This window comes from Melitaea cinxia, chromosome 5 (genome assembly GCF_905220565.1).
Source record: "Melitaea cinxia chromosome 5, ilMelCinx1.1, whole genome shotgun sequence".
Taxonomy (NCBI): Eukaryota; Metazoa; Arthropoda; class Insecta; order Lepidoptera; family Nymphalidae; genus Melitaea; species Melitaea cinxia.
Window position 1 is genome coordinate 7,688,210 of NC_059398.1, and position 22,452 is coordinate 7,710,661.

Genomic DNA, 22,452 nt, shown 5'->3' on the forward strand with positions numbered 1-22,452 from the left:
ACACAGAAACCGGCACCTTGGAGCGCGCCCGCATGGCGACGTGCAGCGCGGTGTCGCCGCGGTTGTCGGCGGCGGCCACGCGCGCGCGCCGCTCCAGCAGCAGCGCCACCATGTCCGCGTGGCGCGAGCGCACCGCGCGCAGCAGCGCCGTGTCGCCGCTCTGGGGGCGGGAAACTCTCATACTGGTACGTTTGCGTTCTATTCTTGTATTTTACTCAAACAAAAAAATCGACTTTTATTTTGCAACGACAAGTATAAAACAAATACAAATTATTAACTAAAAAATTATTAGTCAGATCTCTCTAATGGTAAAAATATAAAACAAATTATTAACTAAAAAATTACTAGTCAGATCTCACTAATGGTTAAAAAAATTGAATTATACGACAAAATTAAATAATTTTATATGTTGTTAAAACTTTGTTTTATCGTGTTAACATCAGAGTATGTATTGACGATGCGTTGGTGCAGCGGTCACAGCACTGGCTGTAGCGCTGGCGGTCGCGGATTCGGTCTCCACTCCCAACAGACATTTTTATTGGCCATATAGATGTTTGACGTGGTCGTGGCGTTTGTACTTATGTATTACGTGTTTCCGGAGCCCTGACACAGGAGAGAATCCTACTGGGGGCCGTTAAGTGTGAAGCGTTTATTTATGCATTTATTGATATATTATATTTCTTCTTGCTACGAATTCAACTATACTATAAGTACTAGGGCAAGAAATATTACCATTTCAGTTCCAATGTGAACAGACTGTCTACGATATTCTATAGTATATCTAAAAAATAAAAATAAAATCTTACACTAGTACAATGTTCTAAATCTGGGTTAGATGCTAGAAGTAGTTTTAAAATGGCGACGTGGCCTTTTTCTACAGCTGTGTAAACTGGGGTTTTCTTCTCTTTTCCGGGTAGGTCCACGTCCACGTGTTTCTTTAGCAAGGCCTCTACTATGTTCTTGTACCCTCCTTTCACTGCGTATATGAGGGGCGTGTCTTTTGAGTGATCCTGAAAAAATAATTTAATTTAATCCGAATAATCTTTAGGTTGACCTTCATACCTAGTTATTCGTAAAACAAAACTTAAACTTTATAAAACTGCGATTAGCAAAATAATATAAAACAATATTAGTAGTGAGAATAAGACCTGCTCAAAATACGGAGCAGCCCGACTGGGGTAGTACCTCGACCTTACAGAAGATCACAGCAAAATAATACTGTTTTCAAGCAGTATTGTGTTTCTGTTGGTGAGTAAGGTGACCAGAGCTCCTGGGGGGATTGGGGATTGGGTCGGCAACGCGCTTGCGATGCTTCTGGTGTTGCAGGTGTCTATAGGCTACGGTAATCGCTTACCATCAGGTGAGCCGTAAGCTTGTTTGCCGACCTAGTGACATATAAAAAAAAAAAAAAAAAGTGAGAATAAGAAAGATTTTAATACATTTTATCAGCGCTTGCTTGAGGTACAAATGAATGCATTATAAAATTTTAGATACGGCTGTTTCATTCAAAATCAAATAAATGTTTTATATTAGTCCATTTATATTTATTATACAAGTGCGTAATTAATAGTTGAACTCTTGAACGATGAACGTCTAATTTTATAGATCACAACACATTTACCGGAAAATTTGCAACTCGCTAATGTCACAAACTTCTTGGCATCGTCACATATCTCCGAAGGTCGACGTCTACGACGCTGTCATATTTAACGTTTATGATTAATTAAAACTATATAAAGGTCATTCAATCGTAATTAAATGATGAGATACGAATAAAACTCCTCATAAAGTGATTAAAGTTGAATTAGATTTTAACAAACGTCACGTGTTATTTAAAACGATTTTCTAATTGGCTTGTATTTATAAATAAGTAATATTATATTTATGTATGTCGAGAGTCATTATTATAAAAGTAGATTAAAGTTTTTGACCTAGATCTTATTGAGGAATTTTGGTAATTGCAATGATTAAACGAAATCGAATTACAATAGTGTGAAAATGTGTCACTGCTAATCGAAATTCTTTTTAAGATTCAGCCAGTAACATTCCATTGCTGGGAAGAGGTATTTTTCTCTATGTAGAAGTATTGGAGCTTAATCCATCACGCTGCGCCACTGCGGGTTGGCGGATACATTCGCTACTATGAGTAATGATCACTAATAAGTATTTACTATAACGACTGGGACCGACAGCTTAACGTGCTCTCCGAGGCACGGCGGGAAGACCCACAAGCACAGACATCCAAATCGGAAAGAAATATTTTTACAAATACAAATTATCCATACCGAGCGGGAATCGAACCCACAAACCGTTGGTATTTTAACTCCTAATATAGGAAATTATTATATCCTCCTCCTAATATAGGAAAAAATTTGAAGCGTAATCGGCCACGTTGCTCAGTTGTATGTTGGCGGATAACTTCCCCACTAAGATTAACGACCGTTTATTAGGTATATAATAGCAACTGGGACCAAGGGAACTTTCTGAGGCACAGTAGAGCTAGGATCCATAATAACCAGACTAGAAGGAATATTTGTAATCCATCAAATAACCATGGGTAAAGACGCCGCGTTGGCGCAACGGTCACAGCACTGGTTTGTGCCTGTTGTGCTGGCGGTTGCGGGTTCAATCCCCGCACATGAAAAGCATTTGTATTGGTCATACAGATGTTTATCGTGGTCTGGGTGTTTGTGCAGTCCTTGTGGGTCTCCCCACCGTGCCTCGGAGAGCACGTTAAGCCGTCGGTCCCGGTTGTTATCATGTACACTTGATAGCGATCGTTACTCATAGTAGGGAATATATCCGCCAACCCGCATTGGAGCAGGGTGGTGGATTAAGCTCTTATCCTTCTCCTATATGGGGAAAGAGGCCAATGTCCAACAGTGCGATATTACAGGCTGATGCGTAGCCATGGGTATAAGTGTTATTTCCATATCCCTGCTCTGGAACGGTCTGGGCGTTGTTGTGTGATAACACATCATTATAATTACCTGAACATTAATATATGCTCCGGAATTTATCAATGCGAGTGCGATATCATAGAATCCTTCCTTGCAAGCGATAGCCAACGCCGTGCAACCGTCTTTGTCTAACGCGTTCACGTTAGGTTTATGTTCTAGTAACATTTGGACGATTTCAAAATGGTTTCCTGTAAAATAGAATTTATTTTAAAATTTCACGTGTATAAAATACAGGAAATATACTCGGTAACATTAAGATAAGAAGTACATGAATATAAATAATATTACAATGAAACTTGATTACAGTTACCTTATATTATTATTATCATAACTTTATATCGATGTCTTTTAGTTTACATTAGTTGGTTTTATAATCAGAATGAGATGGCATGGTTAATTGTACGACTTGAAAAACTACAGTTTTAGACATGTTATTATATACTAGAGCAGCAATATGTCTTCGTTTGTACTGAATAATTAAATTTTATTAGATTATGCATCTAAGCGCAATTAATTTCAGTAGGACAGTTAAGAACTTATTGATATTTAAAAAAAAAAAAAATTTATTGATTGTTCTATCTTTCGGTTTCTAGCTACTGTTGTAATGATAAACAAAGTTAAGTTCTAAACGTAAAGACAATAATTTTGCTTGGCTAACACCCAAGGCTAGCGCATATCTGTCACGATGCTGTCAACCAATGTTTTTGCTGGAGTTTCAATGACAAAATCTTGTTATCTTCCGATATTTTGGCATTCGAACTCGCACACCCGCTCGTGACTAAGTGTTTATCTCAAAGTAAAGTAATATGCATTGCAGACGGAAATAATTGTAATTATATATTTGCAAATTATTAATAGAAATAAAAAAAAATTACTTGTATTTTTTTATACAATTAGATCGGCACACAAGGGTTACGACTCACCAACGGTAAGCGATTACCGTAATTTCATTCACCATACATCTTATACCATCTTACTTAGTTGACAATCGCTAGATAATGTTGTTTGTGTCGCTTAAATGCGGTGAATCCGAAGCATGCAGTCAACATATTGAAATGTTATTGGTTTATCAAAATATCTTACGCCATGTGGCGATAAATTAAAAATATTATTATAAAATAGAAAATAAAGCTTATAATGAAAGTATGATACGTTAATACTAGTAAACTATTAATGCCATTAAGATATGCCTTTTAACTAACAAAGGATATATTATTGTGTCATTGTCATTGTGTAAAATTGTAGTTCTATTCGTAACATAGTTAAAAAGGATATGAAATTTGTACTGAAGCTTTCATATATATATATATATATATATATATATATATATATATATATATATACTGAATAAATGTAATATAATTAAAAGTAGTTTAACGGAGGTAGTGTACACCAGGAAATATTCTGCTCAAAATCGAGAATCGATGCTTCAAGCAGTGTTGTGTTCCTGTAATAAGTAGGATAAGGTACGGCAAGGCGCTTGCGATGCTTCTGGTGTTGCAGGAATCTATAAGACACAGCTTAACTACAACAGCTTACAATCAGAAGAGCCGTACGCTCGTGCGCCGATCCCCGCCGCCACCTACACCGGACGGTATTACACAAGAGAGGCGGCTGACCGTGCGTGGCCTGCAGCAGCGGCGTCCAGCAGTACATGCCGGCGGTGTTGGAGTCGGCGCCGGCGCGCAGCAGCGCGGCGCAGGCGGCCGCGTCGCCGGCGCGCGCCGCCCACGTGAGCGCGGACGTGCCGTACTTGTCGCACGAGTTGGGCCGCGCGCCCGCCGCCAGCAGCCGCGCCACCACGCCGCTGTGCCGCCGCCCCGCCGCCCACACTAGCGAGCTGGCCACGTCACCACCACGTTTCATTACCACTACACTTGACCATGTTGCAATAGGGAACAGTTGGCCACGTCACCGCACCATTTCATTACCACTACACTTGACTACGTTGCCAACAGGGAACAGTGGACACAGCGCGTGAATCGATATCAACGGGTTGACTGGCACCTGGAGGATCTATCCAGTCAGTCTTCAAATATTTAAATTACATTTCGTGCTTGGCGGTAAAGAAAAAAATCATTAAGAATCATTCCAGAAGAAATTCTGAGACATGTCATATTTGCAGATTAGGCTTCAACCCACATGAGATCATTACCCAGCTGAGTGACTAGAACAGCTGTATGCTCATAACCGTAGCCTTTTCTGTAGTTCGATTCTGCCGTAGCCTTTTAGCTCCTCTACCGTAACAGTTGAAATGGTTTTGTAGTATAGTCATTTTCAACTCAAGACATTAGGTAATATTTTAATTGATTATTAAACACATTTTTGTGCAAATACGTATGAGCATTTAAAAAAATGTACTTGAAACAAAATAACATCGTGTATATTACATATCTTTAAAATAAAATTAGTAATCGCTACATATGTTTAGTAATTGGACTGTTATGTACAATACGACATTCGTTTAAAATGGAATGACGTTTGTGACATTTTTACGATCTATACATTCTTCGTTCATAAATTGGCCATGATATAATGGTACCTAAGTATGATATTTACTAAACAGACTGTTTGTTACAAGTTACAGCGATTGTTGTCAATAAAATCATATGTAATGCCTATTACCTATATAATAACATACAAGATAACTACGTCTTTCCAAATTATTATTTTCCTTAAATACACATACTTGATATTGTAGTTTCCGTGTGCGTGTACATCAGCACCTTTCTCGAGAAGAAGTGCAACGATTTCTTCGTGTCCTTTATAAGAGGCCCACATGAGAGGGGACCAACCACCCTGTAACAAATTAGGTTCAATCGACTTTCTTTCCAAAGAGTTTGATTTTGTGTGTTCATTTCAATTAAATGTAATTTTTTGATATCTTAACTTAATGTTTCTGATCCGAAAGGAATTTTCATAAGTAAAATATTGCTCTACAATCTTTGAAGTTTTTTTTTTTTTAAATACAACTCTCTTCAAACAATGTAGATAATTATAAATAAAAAAAACTAGTAGGTAATATTTATATTTTTATAGAGAATTAATCAGTAAAACAATGTAAAACCTCAACGTAAACAGTTTTTAACATCAAGTATTGCAAGTTTATATTAAAACTAGCGACCCGCCCCGGCTTCGCACGGGTGCAATGTTGATACAAAATATGCTACAGAATGTCTTTATTCATAATGTGAAGCTAGCTTATAGCATGGTTATTAACATAATAACAACAACATTCAAATATGCGCCGTTAGATTACACGTTGTTACAGAATGCGTTGAAGAAATAAAGTTTCACTCGTTCCCGTAGGTGATAGCGTGATAATATGTAGCCTATATGTTGACCCGACTGCTTAATAATATTCGTGTCAAATTTGAAGTAAATCCATAAAGTACCTACTTTTTGAGTTGATCCCGGATAAAAATTCTAAAAGCTATATTTTTGGCTTCGGTATCGATTGTAGATCACACCCCAAGTATTCTTTTAAAAAAATATTCAATGTACAGTTTTGACTTTCCTACCATTTTATTATATGTATAGATTACTATAAGCCGAACGTTATTAATAAAATAAATCGAACTGATCTTTTTTTTGATAGTTTTATTTTATACAGTTAATAAATACTATATATACAGTGAATAAATAATATATTTACTGAAAAATCATTCATTCAAGCCTTCGGCATACGTATATATTAACAATAATATTATGTATGCCTAACTTTATGACTTGAATTCGAAGGGCGTTTTTGTCAGTTGCAAGACTACTTAAGAATAATAAGTCACTCGTCACGGTGCATTACACTTTTTAGTCGAGAAAAACATTCTATTAATATAATGTTATTGTTTGAAGATGATATCTATACTATTGTGTACAGTTTAACCAGTTTTAAGAATGTGGGGATGTCGCTGATTTCTTGGCAATGGTCCACCACAAGTATAAATATACTAATTTTTGGTGCACAGTCCAGAATACACTTGGTCATTGCTCTATTATAATTATTTGGGTTAAAATCAACTGTAAAACCTTTTAAGCTAAACCAATAAAAAAATTTTTTTTAATTTTCACCAGCCCAGAACATGTGACTTGAAAAAATCATTAATAATCTAATTATTTTCTGTCTGTGAACAGTTATTTATTAATAAAAAATTAATACCTGCTTTGAATAATGATTTCAGTTTTACAAAAAGTACATCTCTAACAGAACTAAATCGATTCTTGTTACATCTGAGTTGTAAATGTATATTTGAACTGAAAGACTATTAGTAGCATTTGTTACTTAATTAGATTAATAACGATGATACTTATATGTCGCAGCTGAATAATAAATTTAATGGAATAGCATATTTCGTTCAAACAACAGAATATAAATACATATTTATATATCTTACTTCTCCATACCAATTTTAGTTCTGCATTGTAAAAAATAGTTTCACATATCAAAACTAACAATTTTAGTTCTGGATTGTAAAAAAGTTTCACAATCAAAAGCGACAGTAGAACAATTTTAAAAGATAATAATAATTGTGTTTGCTCACAAACGAAAAAAACCGACTTCAATTACATCGACGAGTAATACAACGAAGATCGACGAAAAAATAGTCAAGTAACTACGCGTTATTAAATATTACTCAAAAAGTAGTAATCAGATCTCGATAAAATTTATATGTGACCACATGACAAACATCAGCTTTCGGTTAAATCAAAAATTATCAAAATCGGTACACCCAGTAAAAAGTTATTGCGGATTTTCAAGAGTATCTCTCGATTTCTCTGAGATCCCATCATCAGATCCTGGTTTCCATATCATGGTACTAAACTAGGTATATCCCCTTTCTAACAAAAAAAGAATTATCAAAATCGGTACATCCAGTAAAAAGTTATGCGGTATAATACGACGTAGGTCGACGAAAAAAGCGTCAAGTAAAAACGCATTGTTAGATAACTCAAAAAGTAGTAGTTTGATCTTAAATAAATTTAAGTGGGACTAAATGACACACACCACCTTTCGATTAAAAAAAAATTGTCGAAATCGGTCCACCCAGTCAAAAGTTCTGAAGTAACATTCATAAAAAAAAAATACAGTCGAATTGAGAACCTCCTCCTTTTTTTGGAGGCGGTTAAAAATATAATAGAGTTTATTTTGTTTTATTTGTTATAGGATGTAATAAAACTTTTACTATTTGGGAGTATAACCCTGTACTTTAAAATTATTTATGATCATACAATTAATAAACAGAAAAACAGATTGTTTATAATAGCCGCTTTAGCTAATGGTCTACGAAATTAATCTCTACCATATGGTAGTAGTATAAACAATAATAGATTTAAGAATGAATTAATATACAGGTTTGATGTTGAAAATGCCATTTGGAACGATCTGAATAAATGATAGTTCAATGCATAATAATTGTGTTTGCTCGCAAACGAAAAAAAAACCGACTTCAATTACATCGACAAGTAATACAACGTAGATCGACGAAAAAATAATCAAGCAACTACGCGTTATCAAAGATTACTCAAAAAGTAGTTATTAGATCTCGATAAAATTTATATGTGACCACATGATAAACATCAGCTTTCGATTAAATTAAAAATTATCAAAATCGGTACACCCAGTAAAAAGTTATTACGGATTTTCGAGAGTTTCCCTCGATTCCTCTGGGATCCCACCATCAGACCCTGGTTTCCTTATCACGGTACCAAACTAGGGATATCCTCTTTCCAACAAAAAAAGAATTATCAAAATCGATACACCCAGTAGAAAGTTATGCGGTATAATACAACGTAGGTCGACGAAAAAAGCGTCAAGTAAAAACACATTATTAGATATAACTCGAAAAGTAATTGTTAGATCTCAAATAAATTTAAATGGGACCAATTGACACACACCACCTTTCGATTAAAACAAAATTTGTCGAAATCGGTCCACCCGGTCAAAAGTTCTGATGTAACATACATTAAAAAAAAAAAAAAAAAAAAAAAAAAAAAAAAAAAAAAAAAAAAAAAAAAAAAAAAAAATACAGTCGAATTGAGAACCTCCTCCTTTTTTGGAAGTCGGTTAAAAAGAGTAAATAAGAGAGTTATGTTTTATGTTGAAAAAATTTTTTTAGGGTTTCGTATCGAAACGGTGCAAAAAAAGGAACTCAATTAAGATAAAATCACAATAAGTCTATCTGTTCGTTTAAACGTGTCACAGACAGGCTTGTAACATACAAGAGATACATTATCTCTAGAATTTTCGTAAAATATTTATTACTACAAGTGCCATGTTGACAAGTAATAAAAATAAAATTCTTATATCTTTTAATAATCCAATCTTAAATACCTTTATGACATGTAGTATCTTAATGATAATTTCGCCTTAGCTTTAACTTTATTCGTTTTAATATTTTGATTTGTAAGCAATAAATGTATGCTCCACTTACATAGTCTCTGGAATCAACCTGGGCCCCAGCATCGAGCAGTTCTTGAACGATGGATAAATGTCCGCCCCTTGCGGCGAACGCGAGCGCCGTCCATCCGTCGGTGTCGGCCGCGCACGCGTCCGCGCCCGCGCCCAGCAGCAACCGCACCGCCGACAGCCGACCGTTCTCACTCGCACACATGAGCGCCGTCGTGCCATTCTATATTTTTGATAGTCTCGTTGAAATATTGAAATATAACCAATAAAATATATCATTATTATAACTATTTCTAGTTTAATAAATACGTAAAATTACTTGTTTACAAACAAAAAGTTAAACTATCGAATATGTCCTGGAAAAATGTATATGCATTACTCCTCAGACAGTTGAAAAAAATACACAAAAAGGACATGAGTAAAACCAAAAGAACAATACAAAGTCGTTACTCGTATAATTAAAAAAAAAAATAAGTCTTTTTCATGGTCGTCATTTTTTTCATCAATACCTAGTACAGTAACTTCTTAAATAAAAATTAAGACGAAAAAGAAACTTCGCGACCTTTTGCAGCGTGAAAAAGTAGCAGCATTCTGATTAATTGACTACTTTGGAATACTTAGTTTGTATGCCAAAAGGAAAATTAATTTTTAAGTAGGAGATATAAATAAATAAAAATAAAATAAAATAGGAGACTTCAGACTATGAGATTAAGTATTGTTAAGCGAAAATTTAGGTATGCATTATCATTCAGTGTTAAACAAAGTTTGTAGTTTTTTGTTTGCTTGAAATACGCATATTTATTGACTACGTTGTACTTACTATTTATTAAAACGCAAAAGACAAAACTTTGTAGGTAATAGAATTGTTAAATCTTAACTTATCAAATATAAAACAAAAACAATATATTTTATCAATTTAACAGGTCAATTAAAGTCTTATCTACATTAAATCAAATAACAAAAAAAAAAAACAATGTTTTTCTTCGCTGTCTGTTTTGTTTTTGATATTCAAATATTGTTCATAACTTTTTGTATGAACATTGGTGTACCTCAAAGGTTCTCGGCAGGGTTCGCCAAACCGATTCATAAAGGTAACCGTTTGAAACGGTTACCGTATGAATCGGATACCGATTGAAAAGGTTACCGTTTTATTTCGGTTCCAAAACCGTAATAAAACGGTTACCGATTAAACTGTAATACCGAAATATAACGTTATGTATTTCGGTTTTAAATGATTCGGAGAAGTAAGAGAGGATGACAAAATCTGTGAGCCATCGTTTAAAATGAAGAATCTGTAATGTTCCTTTGCTTTTTAACCGACTTCAAAAAAAGGAGGAGGTTACTCAATTCGACCGTATATATATATATATATATATATATATATATATATTTATGTATGTTCGGAGATAACTTCTTCGTTTATGAACCGATTTTGATAATTCTTTTTTGTTGGAAAGTAGATATTCATAGTTTGGTACCATGATAAGGAAAGCAGAATCTGATGATGGGATCCCAGAGAAATCGAGGGAAACTTTCAAAAATCGTAAGGGTGACTAGTAAATTTAATCATGTTTTCATTAAGTACTATAAAGCACTACTATTTAATAAAGGTCTGGAGTCGATCTGATGATGGAGAAGAAAGATAGTCGAGGGAACTCTTCAACAATTTATAGCAATTACCTGGTTTTTGAACTTAATTCGTTTCTATTGATAAGAACTTTGCATATATATGAGTTATAAGTGCCATTTCAGTCTGATGATGGAGACGAAAGATAGTCGAAGGAACTCTTCAACGACTTATAGCAATTACCTGCTGTTTGAACTTAATTCGTTTCTATTGATGAGAACTTTGCATATATATGAGTTATAAGTGCCATTTCAGTCTGATGATGGAGACGAAAGATAGTCGAGGGAACTCTTCAACGACTTATAGCAATTACCTGCTGTTTGAACTTAATTCGTTTCTATTAATGAGAACTTTGCACCTATATGAGTTACAATTGCCATTAAAGTCTGATGATGGAGACGAAAGATAGTCGAGGGAACTCTTTAACGATTTATAGCAATTACCTGCTGTTTGAACTTAATTCGTTTCTATTGATGAGAGCTTTGCATATATATGAGTTATAAGTGCCATTTCAGTCTGATGATGGAGACGAAAGATAGTCGAGGGTACTCTTCAACGACTTATAGCAATTACCTGCTGTTTGAACTTAATTCGTTTCTATTGATGAGAACTTTGCACCTATATGAGTTACAAGTGCCATTAAAGTCTGATGATGGAGACGAAAAATAGTCGAGGGAACTTTTCAACGATTTATAACAATTACCTGCTGTGTGATCATCTGTGTCGCAGGACCAGGTTTGATGATGGAGCCCATAAACACTCGAGGGAATTTCTCAACAATTTACAGCAGTTACCTTTTGCTGTTTGACGACCGCTTTGATATAATGATGCATGTGCCGTGTCGGCGGCATCTAAACACCGACGGTCGCGGGTTCTATTCCCGCTCGGAGTGGATATTTATGTTTATACAAATATTTATTTTCGGTCTAGTTGTTAATCCTTGTGGTTCTCCCAACCTAGCCTCGGAGAACACGCTAGGCTGTCAGTCCCGGTTGTTATTACGTACACCTGATAGCGAACTTTACTGATAGTATGTCGACGCGTTAGCGCAGCGGTCATAGCACCGGCTGTTGAGCTGGTGTCAGTGGGTTCAATCCCCGCGCACGACAGACATTTGTATTGGCCATATAGATGTTTGTCATAATCTGGATGTTTATGCTTGTGTATTGTGTATGTTTCCGAACCCCCGACGTAAGAGAAAAAGCATCCTTGTTAGGTCTACCCATCACTAAAAATTGTAAAATAAAATAATTTTTAACAAAAAAAAAACCGACTTCAAAAAGGAAACTAAAAAGTGAAAAATAAATTTACTTAGTACAAAGTAATTCGTATTTTGATTTAGTTAATCAGAAATGATTAAATAAATATTTTATAATTTTGAAGTTGGTGCCAAGTAAATACTACAACAACCTGGCTACAATAACAAATACAAACAACACACACACAACAAACAAGTATAAAAAATATTATTAGATATGTCAAAACAATAACAGAATAATAACAGTATTCAACCTAATAGTCAATGAAACAAATTATGAAAGAAAACTGAATACAACTTACGAGTAGATACTAGAGTAGTTATTGTTTTACTTGGCATCGACTTCAAAATTATAAAATATTTATTTAATCATTTCTGATTAACTAAATCAAAATACGAATTACCTTGTACTAAGTAAATTTATTTTTCACTTTTTAGTTTCCTTTTTGAAGTCGGTTTTTTTTTTGTTAAAAATTATTTTATATTGATAATGCTTGGTTTTTCATAAGACTGGCTTCTTTAACTATGAAAGTAATTAAGTTTTTTGTTTTGAATTATTCGTTATATGCAATATAAACATTAACGCGAAAAAGAGATGAAAACTTGCTCGCGCCACGCCCGGGGCCTGTCGTCTATCACAAATAAATAAGTTTTAAGTAAAATCACGCAACACACGGGAGTGAATGAGATAGAGATACGGTGTACGTTCGGACCGCAATCCGAGCTAGCGCAGCGCAGCTACAAGAACGGGAATTGCCCGCTTAAACTTACGACGCGAACGTTATGCCTACTACCGGTTTATTTCGATACTGTATTACCGATATGATTCGGTTACCGAATGATTCTCTTACCGTTATTTTGATTCGATAAGTACCGTTTTATAAAGGTAAATAACCCATACCGGAATATCCCTGGTTCTCGGAACTAAAACGAAAATTTGTTTGCATGATTGCAAAACGGTTAAAGAAAAATACTTTATTTTTTCAAGGAATTCATTCCAGAGAAAGAATTACCTGTTTTATATATATATTTCAAATATAAGATTTGATTGCACACTTCAGAATAGTCTGAATGTTATCACGTTTATGATTTTATATGTATAAGTACGGTTTATAGAGTTTAATTTTATCATCTATATTTTTTAGTACCTACAGGTAATTTAAATTTCAATAAACTTGATATATAGGTAGATTATGTTTCTCTAGAATTCTAGTCCTTTATAGATGAGATGTATGTAGTATCATATAATAACAAAATACTATTGTGATTTTTTTAGTTGGTACTTAATTAGTAACATTGTTATATTTAAATATTATTTTTTTATAAAAAAAAAATGCTTCAAACCTCATCCCTGTCGTCGACGTTAATATTTTTGTTGGATGATAGAAAGTTTTGGAGTTCATTGCCGTCACTGTTCACCAGTTGAGAGAGCGTCTTGAAGCACGCCAGGGACACCATCGACTCGCTCCGGTGGAGGCTCTGTTGTCAAAACGATATTTACATTTACATATTGATTTTTATCCAAAGCCACACATTAAACACTACATATATTCAGGATTTCAGTTATTAATTACAATTAAGATCATATTGGTCAACAAAATTGATTTTTATATTCACTGTTTCAATTCACTAGTAATAATTTCTAAGGTAAATTAATCGTAGATATTAATAAAGAAAAGAAAATATGTTTTAGTATAAGCACACAACAGTTTCATAAAACTTAGTCAAGTCTGGTATACATGAATTAGACAGGGATTTTTTACAGGCACACCACAAACGTTTTTCATGTAGAAATTTAAAACGCCAAGACCATGCGGGAACCACTTGGAGTAAGAAAATTATGCAAAAAAACTAAAAATATTTAAATGCTTAGTTTAGTAATAAAATTAAACCTCAGATACTTGCAAACTCCAGCGTAACATGACCGTAAAACTTATCAGTTTCAAAGGTAAATGAATATATTTGAAGCGAGATATACGAGAACATGTAAACGTTTGCACATCACAATTCAGAATGTCTAATGAATACATTATAGATATAGTGATAAAGAAAGATATCAACGAAACGATTCCTTAAACTTTACAGTAGTGTTTACTGGCTGTAATGACGTTTCATTGCTAAGTATATCCTGATTAATAATATTTTACAACTGATACGCTAATCTGGTTTGATATAACTAATATTTTACTTTAAATCTCTTTTGTAGTGACATTGTAAAATTTAATTTATACTTATTGAAACTACCAACTTCAATCTAAATAAAAAGTTTTATAGCAATATTCTCAAAATAAAAGCGTAGCGCACCTACATTTTAAGATTTTTCTCCAATTTTGTCGAAATAGCCAAAAATTTAAAACATGCATGAGTTAGTAGGTAGTAGGTACGAGGATCTCGTGTCTTTCAAACGCAAACAATCAGTGTTGCTATTAATCTCTAGTCACAACACTAATAATGATTTCAGCGCAGACCGTATTTGAATGTCGACGGAGAGCAAAACCGTGGAACGGGAAACCATGACTGAACCGGCGATGCTCTCCTGGCGGCGCCGTGACGGTAAACCGAGGCACGTTGAACTGTGGACCTGCAGACAAGGGGCCAATGTGTTCGTTGCCGCTGCCAACGTGCAGGTGCAAAAATGAGAGCCGTCGCAGCTTATGCAAGGCCGGCGGAGCCAACATTGGACCCGCAAAGCTGTTACTTTTTGCACGTTGCGTTGTTGGTCCCTCTTCTTGTATATCCGAATCACTTACATCGGATCTTTCAGATTTAATCGATCGCATCGACTCCGATTGGCTGCGATCGGTATCCGAAGACGAGGCTGATTCTGGAACCACCTCCAGGGGTGAATCCGTTGACACGGGCGGCCTGGACACATTTTTCGGTTTGTGTATATTCGCAATGAGACAGCGAATATGAACGTATTCTTCATCACTATTAGTCGCTTTGGGCAGTTCGGGCATACGGAACATATCGCGACGGTACACATAATAATAGGTGCGCCCCGCAAACGTCCAGTGATAGATTTGCGAGCGACGTGACTAAACGGTGTGGAAACTCGGAATGTCTCGCGTGAGCACGATAGGCGGATACTATTTAGAGCGCATCGTAGTGAGGGCGGGCGGAGGGCGGATGCGATGAATGAACGCGGCCGGATACGTACTAAAGAATATGTACTGTAGGTTCTTAGTGAAAGACGTTTGAAGATCGCGGAGGCGGTGCGATTCACGGCTCGCTCCGAGGGCAGCATGTCGGTCGATGTCTGGCCACACTGTGCCGGCGCATCGACTATGAGCCTGGCACCAGTGGTCGAGTCAAAGCGCTCCCCGCCGATCGTGTTTTTTTTTTTTTTAATAATATTAAGATTTTTTCAGACGTGACATAGTATAGCGGTATATATATACCTATAATACCTGTTATGTTAAATGTCAAACATTTTGTTATACAGAAGACAAATCAGTTTATTTTAAGTAGAAAAACTATATATATTTTAAGTAAAATATAATTTACACAAAAAATGACATATATTTTATTGTCTGTATTTTTTAAATTATATTCACCATTTTGTGTAAAGATATATATGATAAAACGATAACCTCGTCTATTTTTTCGCCAATTAATAAAAAATAATCCTTAACGAAAATAAAAGTAAAAAACAGTGTTCGACATATCGTTCCGCATTCGTGAGTCACGATAAGATTATTGTGTACTTAACCAATCAATCATGTCAGAGGTCAAATAATTGATTCCTTAATAAAACATAAAATACCTAAGGCAGTGTACTTTTATCATAATAATGTGCTATACGAATCATCGCTTACTTCATACTCATTGTGTTCGTAATAACCAGTTCGTAAGATCTAGTTAGTGATATCAAAGGAGAAAAACAAAAAGTAATGAAGGTGAAGATCCGCAACGCATGTGAAGGTAAAAAAGAAATATAACGGGCGTTACAGGGTTCGAGCGCCATGCTGTGACCACTTGGCTGGAGCTGTGCGCATATTACGTGTGCGATGTAACTGAGGATGAACATTAATAATGAGCTATTAATATTACAATGCGGAACTGGAAAATATGTTACAACATGAAATATATAAAAAACAAAATTTAAACGTAAAATGTAATAAAATATAATACGATATGTATAAGTTCCTTCACTTCAGTTCTCAAGAAAAAAAAAACTGTTAACTAAATGTAGATCTTTACGTTAATTAAATGTTGGTGTATCATAAATAATATTTTTTTTTTAATAATCTCCTACGAGTATACTAATTACAAAGCGGATTTTTATTTTTATTTTTACTGTTCGAACACACTAATCCTAAGATGTGATTTTAGCGATTTTCCCCCCTTTCTTTGAAGTCGGTTAAAAAGTAATTTTTGTTATAGAAAGCTTGTTTAACTAAAACAGGATACGTAATTCTATCTCATTAAAATGCGTCAATATGCGGGAATTATTTGCCATAATTAAGTAGAAGATCAATTTATGGGCCATCTAATTTATTGTAGGTCATCATCATCATCATCACTTCAGCCTATCGCAGTTCACTGCTGGATATAGACCTCCACAAGTTCGCGCCAAAAATGGCGTGTCGCACCGAAGACGCATCTTCGGCCTGCCTGTGTATTTCAAAGCCAGCAGTTGGATGGTTACCCCGCCAACGGTCGGCTTTTTAAGTTCCAAGGTGGTAGTGGAACTGAGTTATCCCTTAGTCGCCTCTTAAGACATCCACGCGACTGGAAAGAGGGGATGGCTATATTATTTACTGCCGTAACTACACAGCATGCGTAACCACACAGCATATATTATTATAGGTATTTCGTTATAATCTAGTTCTTGAATACATTTTACAATTGCAAATAAGTAGTTACAAAAAAAGCAATTAACATCTTTGAGACTTGAGTTATTATTATTTGAAAACCCAAATAATGCTAAATTGAATAAAGAAATTTTTAAACAATATATAATTCACAATCTTCAATGAATTGGCTGATCCTAAAAACTTAATTGCCCACCTACCTAAATTTAAATATATTTTGATATAAACGTAATAAGAAATTATAAACATAAAATCTATGATATGATAAAATATATATTTTTCAAATCAATTATAATAAATATCTAATAAACTCTCAGAAATCAGTTTTAAACATACCGATATTGTTAAGAAATAAACATTATGTAGTTTATAATATAAAATGTTCACACAAAACGAAGGAATTACTATAAACAAACACGCAAATAAATTATTTTACAATACTTCTAAATAAATTTTTAATTTGTTTTTTCATCTTCTAGGAAATCCGATGAAACAAGAGTTCATCAAACGAAATATGCATATAATATATAAACAGTAATAATTCAACCCAAATGCCAAAAGCCTTGACTTTTTTTTAATACACACGAAGAACCACTGATAACATATTACTAATTGAGGCCGTAATTAGAACTACGGTGTTATAATTAAATGTCAATAACAGTTATATTTTAAAAGTTAATTTTACAACGACGGAAAATGAAACACATTTGACGTCATAACCGTCAGACTCATGGGTTATGTAAATTATTTTTAAACGAGTCCACAAAGTAATTTTTTTTTTAAAATAAAAGTACCTGTCCATAATTCCGTATTAGTGAAGCCGCACGAAGCATTTTGTCGACGTCGACGCGTCATCAGACTATAACCGCTTAAAGCGATGTCTAGGATAATTTTGTTTCCAAATTCCAATATTGTCTTTCCTAGTACGATAGTAATTTTAAAATGCAATGAACGTGCTACTTGAATTTACAAACTTTTATACGCGAACTCGGTAAACTTAGTTTGTTTATTCTAGGATAAAGGCGTATTCTTTGAACACAAAGATTTACCTCGTAATCTTCTTAGTTTTCTTACACCATAATTTACTCTCGGCCCATAAAGTATAAGTAAGATAGTAAAGTTTACCATTAAACCTTGTTGAACTGATTACATAGTTAGCTCTTTATGAATTTCAATGCCAGTGCTTATCCACTGAAATTAAACGCTAATACGACTGGACGCGCAGTTGCAGCAGGTTGTAAGATACGATCCAAATACTGTTTTTGAAATCCTAATCTCTTATTCAATAGTGGATTTCTATAAAGATAATAAATCTTGTTAGAATTCGTGGTCCCGTGCAGTTTTAACAGCCTTATCTTTAGTCCGCTTTAATGGGTCGTAGGTAGCATGGTATCATAATTACCAACCTAAATATAGCCTTCCCTATAAACGGCGTAAAAATTATTTCTTAAAATCGGATTACTAAAACCCGAGCACCGGCACTTAAATCTGTATATTTTATAAAGTATATGAAAGAAATATAGAAAATAACTAGCCCGACTTTATATATCTAATATATAAAATTCTCGTATCGCGGTGTTTGTAGTTAAACTTCTCCGAAACGGCTTGACAGATTCTCATGAAATTTTGTGTGCATATCGGATAGGTCTGAGAATCGAACATCTATTTTTCATTCCTCCAAGATATAAGGGGGGGGGGGGGGGGGAGGGGAAGGTTATAATGATAAAATATTTGGCAAAACAACGTTTGCTGGGTCAGCTAGTGTTTATATAAGTATATATAAATAAATATATATATGCAGGTTAATAAACATTACCAGTAGAAATAAACACGTTTTAATGTGTTACAATTAAACTTAACGCTTTCAAAAATACTTTGAAGAAATTACGAAACTTACGCAGAATATTATAAAATTTCAGAAAACGTAAGATTATTTATTTAAATATCATGCGTTTGATAGTTCGCAAGACATGACGTCTTTTGGGTCAGTTGATTAGTTTAATATTTTGAATGACTTCTGTCGTTTCTTAGAACATTTTACTAATAACTAGTGGTCGCCCAGAGGTCGAACACACACACACAACACACATACTTCAGCCTAATATAGTCCACTGCTGGACATAGGCCTCCACAAGTTCGCTCCAGAAATGCGTGAACTCATGTGTGTTGCCCATAGTCACCACGCTGGGCAGGCGAGTTGGTGACCGCAGGGCTAGCTTTGTCGCACCTAAGACGTTGCTGCCCGTCTTCGGCCTGTGTCTTTCAAAGCCAGCGGTTAGATGGTTATCTCACCATCGGTCGGCTTCTTAAGTTCCAAGGTGGTAGTGGAACCTTGTTATCCCTTAGTCGCCTCTTACGACACCCACGGGAAGAGAGGGGGTGGCTATATTCTTAGGTGCCGTAGCCAAACAGCACACATACATAGAATAGACCATCGACTCAAACACACAAGTCTTCTATTTGTAAAAGATACGTAATGGTAAAGCACACTTTTTAAACTTTAATACAATTATAATTTAATATTGTTATGTATAACTAATGTTGTTTAATCAATATAAATATGATTATGTATAAAGGATAAGGATACCGCTGTCCTTCCCTCACGTGTCATTTACACATCACTTTTGGAACCGTAATATGTAGACACTTGATATATTCTGATAGGTATATCAATATTCTTACAATGAATTAATTATCTGCCCTTTATAGATTGATCTTATTTTAATATATTCTGTATCCGATTTGTATATTATTTTATTATATTAATTACTTAAAATGTTTCTTATATTGTGTGAATCGTGGCATAATTATAGATAGGTATAACTAATCTATAATCACCATCAAGAAACTGACTAAAGGAATCAATCAATCGGCCAGTTCCGTATTTTTATTAGCTCACTAAAAGTTAAAATAACAAAAATATATTTACAATATCATGTATATTTAAAGGGCAAATATTTAAAAAAATCATACTCGATAGGCCGATGACTGACATTTACTTTATTATTCACAAAACGGCGTGCATGATTTCACTCGTATTTTAAATATTTCTGAAATTAGATTTGCTTCTTCTTTTTATAGCCTTCTTTAATGAATAGATTCGCTAAGTCAAAAGGACTTCTTCAATCCGTTAAACAATAATCAGCTTTTAACACAAGTACACATAGAACACTTGATTTTATATAGGTAAATAAAACTATCGATCACCTCATTAACTAAAGTTTCACTTAAGGCATCCCTTATAAACCTGTAGTACGGAAGCACACTTCCATAACTTCGCGGGACTCTAAGCGGAACGACTATAGGACGCCTTTCGGCAGAATCCGATGAAGATGCAATTCCGATCCTGCCCAGCCAAGAAGACATTTCACAAATGTTTTTGAAACATTTTCACTGCCTGTTCACATCAGAGTAATTTGGACATAACTTCAAACGAAAATATATAAATTTATACACGCGTGGGTACTCAATATAATTATGACAGGTTATGCCACAAGTATGACTCGATCCATCGGCCACCGTCGTTCTACTTGTGTTGATAAGAATTGATGGAAGTAATATTATTAAATTAAACAGGAGTGCTTATCAAACTTATCAGTTTGTTTGCTAAGTCCTGCACGTATTTACACTTGTAAGAACTATATTTATTACGTGTAATGTCATGTTCAATGTGTAATATGTCTATTAATAATTATAATCAACTGCATGTTAGTACCTAAAAGTACAACGGAGAACACTATTTCTTACTGAAGATAAACTCTTCATTATTTAAAAAATGCATATTAAAAAATAATTTTTCAAACATTTGATGTTCTTTTATAGGTTGTATAAATATGATTTAATAATAATAATAAGAAAATGAAAATATTAATTAAATAAATAATCATACTTACGCCATCTACTGGTAAATGTTTGCACTACGTTGAAGTTCTTAACAAAATCGTTCTTTGGTATAAAAACTCCACCATATTCATAACGATCAATACAGATAGATGGCGGTAGTAGTTCTCAATAGACAGCAATATTTTTTTTAAATTATATCTATCAATGATTTCAATGGTTCTCAATTCGATTGTATTTTTTTTTTTTTTAATTTATATCACTTCAGAACTTTTAACTGAGTGGACCGATTTTAACAATTTTCTATAATAGAAAAGTGGTGCGTGTCAATTGGTCCCATTCTGTCAAGTAGTTTTCAAGTTTTAACTTATAATGAGTATTTACTTGACTATTTTTTCATCGGCCTACGTTGTATTACAAGATTACTCAAAAAGTAGTCATCAAATCTCGATTAAAATTAAATGGGACCACATTTCGATTAAAAATACAGTCAATTGAGAACCTCCTCCGTTTTTGGAAGTCGGTTAACAAAAAGAGATCATTGACTTCGTAATGGTTCAAATTCTTTTAATGACATTCACGACGTTCTGTTAAAAAGTAGTAGTTTTAACTGAGGTAGGGCACAGCAGGAATTTTCTGCTCAAAATATGGAGCAGCCCGACTGGGGTAGTACCTCGACCTTACAGAAGATCACAGCAAAATAATACAGTTTTCAAGCAGTATTGTGTTCCTGTTGGTGAGTAAGGTGACCAGAGCTCCTGGGGGGATTGGGTATTGGGTCGGCAACGCGCTTGCGATGCTTCTGGTGTTGCAGGTGTCTATAAGCTACGGTAATCGCTTACCATCAGGTGAGCCGTACGCTTGTTTGCCGACCTAGTGACATAAAAAAAAAAAGTCTGGTCAATGTCTTACGTAGAATTTATAATATTTAGGTATTTTTATCTATATAACAACTGCTCTGGTGTAGTGGTGTGTTTAGTCGTCTAAAACACTGAAGGTTAGCGGGTTCGATTCCCAATCGGGATGGATATTAGTATTTTTACAAATATTTCTTTCAAGTTTAGTTTATGTCTGTCCTGTGGGTCTCCCCACCGTGCCTCGGAAAGCACGCTAAGCCGTTGATCCCGATTGTTATCACAAATACCTAATAGCGATCTTTACTCATAGTAGGAAACGTATCCGCTAATCCCCAGTGGAGCAGCGTGGTGGATTAAGCTCCTTCTCCTACGTGGTAAAAGAAGCTCACGCTCAGCAGTGGGGTGTTAAAGACGTAACCAAAATAATTGCTACGTGATTTTTTTTTAAATTAATTTTCCCATTAGCCGAATTTAGGTATTTTTATAACTCGGAAACTAAATAATAAATATAAAATACTATTTTTAATATTTAACAAATTATATCAGTTAAATGTTGTTGATATTTATTAATAATAAATATGAATATTAAATAAGTTTATTTGAAACTATATTTTTATCTGCACAAATACGTACAAAACTAATATTACACAATGAAGTACATTATGTCAGAAAAATAATAGAATATTAAAT

At 34.5% G+C, this 22,452-nt stretch overlaps 1 protein-coding gene across 1 annotated transcript in view; it reads right to left on the reverse strand.

Moving 5' to 3' along the window:
* The window catches only part of LOC123653794 (kinase D-interacting substrate of 220 kDa), an 85,461-nt gene that overhangs the window by 22,595 nt on the left and 40,414 nt on the right, over window positions 1–22,452 (reverse strand). Inside the window, exons 2-8 of the mRNA XM_045589775.1 lie at window positions 13,593–13,727; window positions 9,389–9,586; window positions 5,650–5,759; window positions 4,580–4,800; window positions 2,991–3,148; window positions 807–1,010; window positions 17–160 (exon numbers count right to left, since the gene is read on the reverse strand). Of these exons, the coding sequence (XP_045445731.1) occupies window positions 17–160; window positions 807–1,010; window positions 2,991–3,148; window positions 4,580–4,800; window positions 5,650–5,759; window positions 9,389–9,586; window positions 13,593–13,727 (1,170 nt within the window). The remainder of the gene's footprint in view (window positions 1–16; window positions 161–806; window positions 1,011–2,990; window positions 3,149–4,579; window positions 4,801–5,649; window positions 5,760–9,388; window positions 9,587–13,592; window positions 13,728–22,452) is intronic.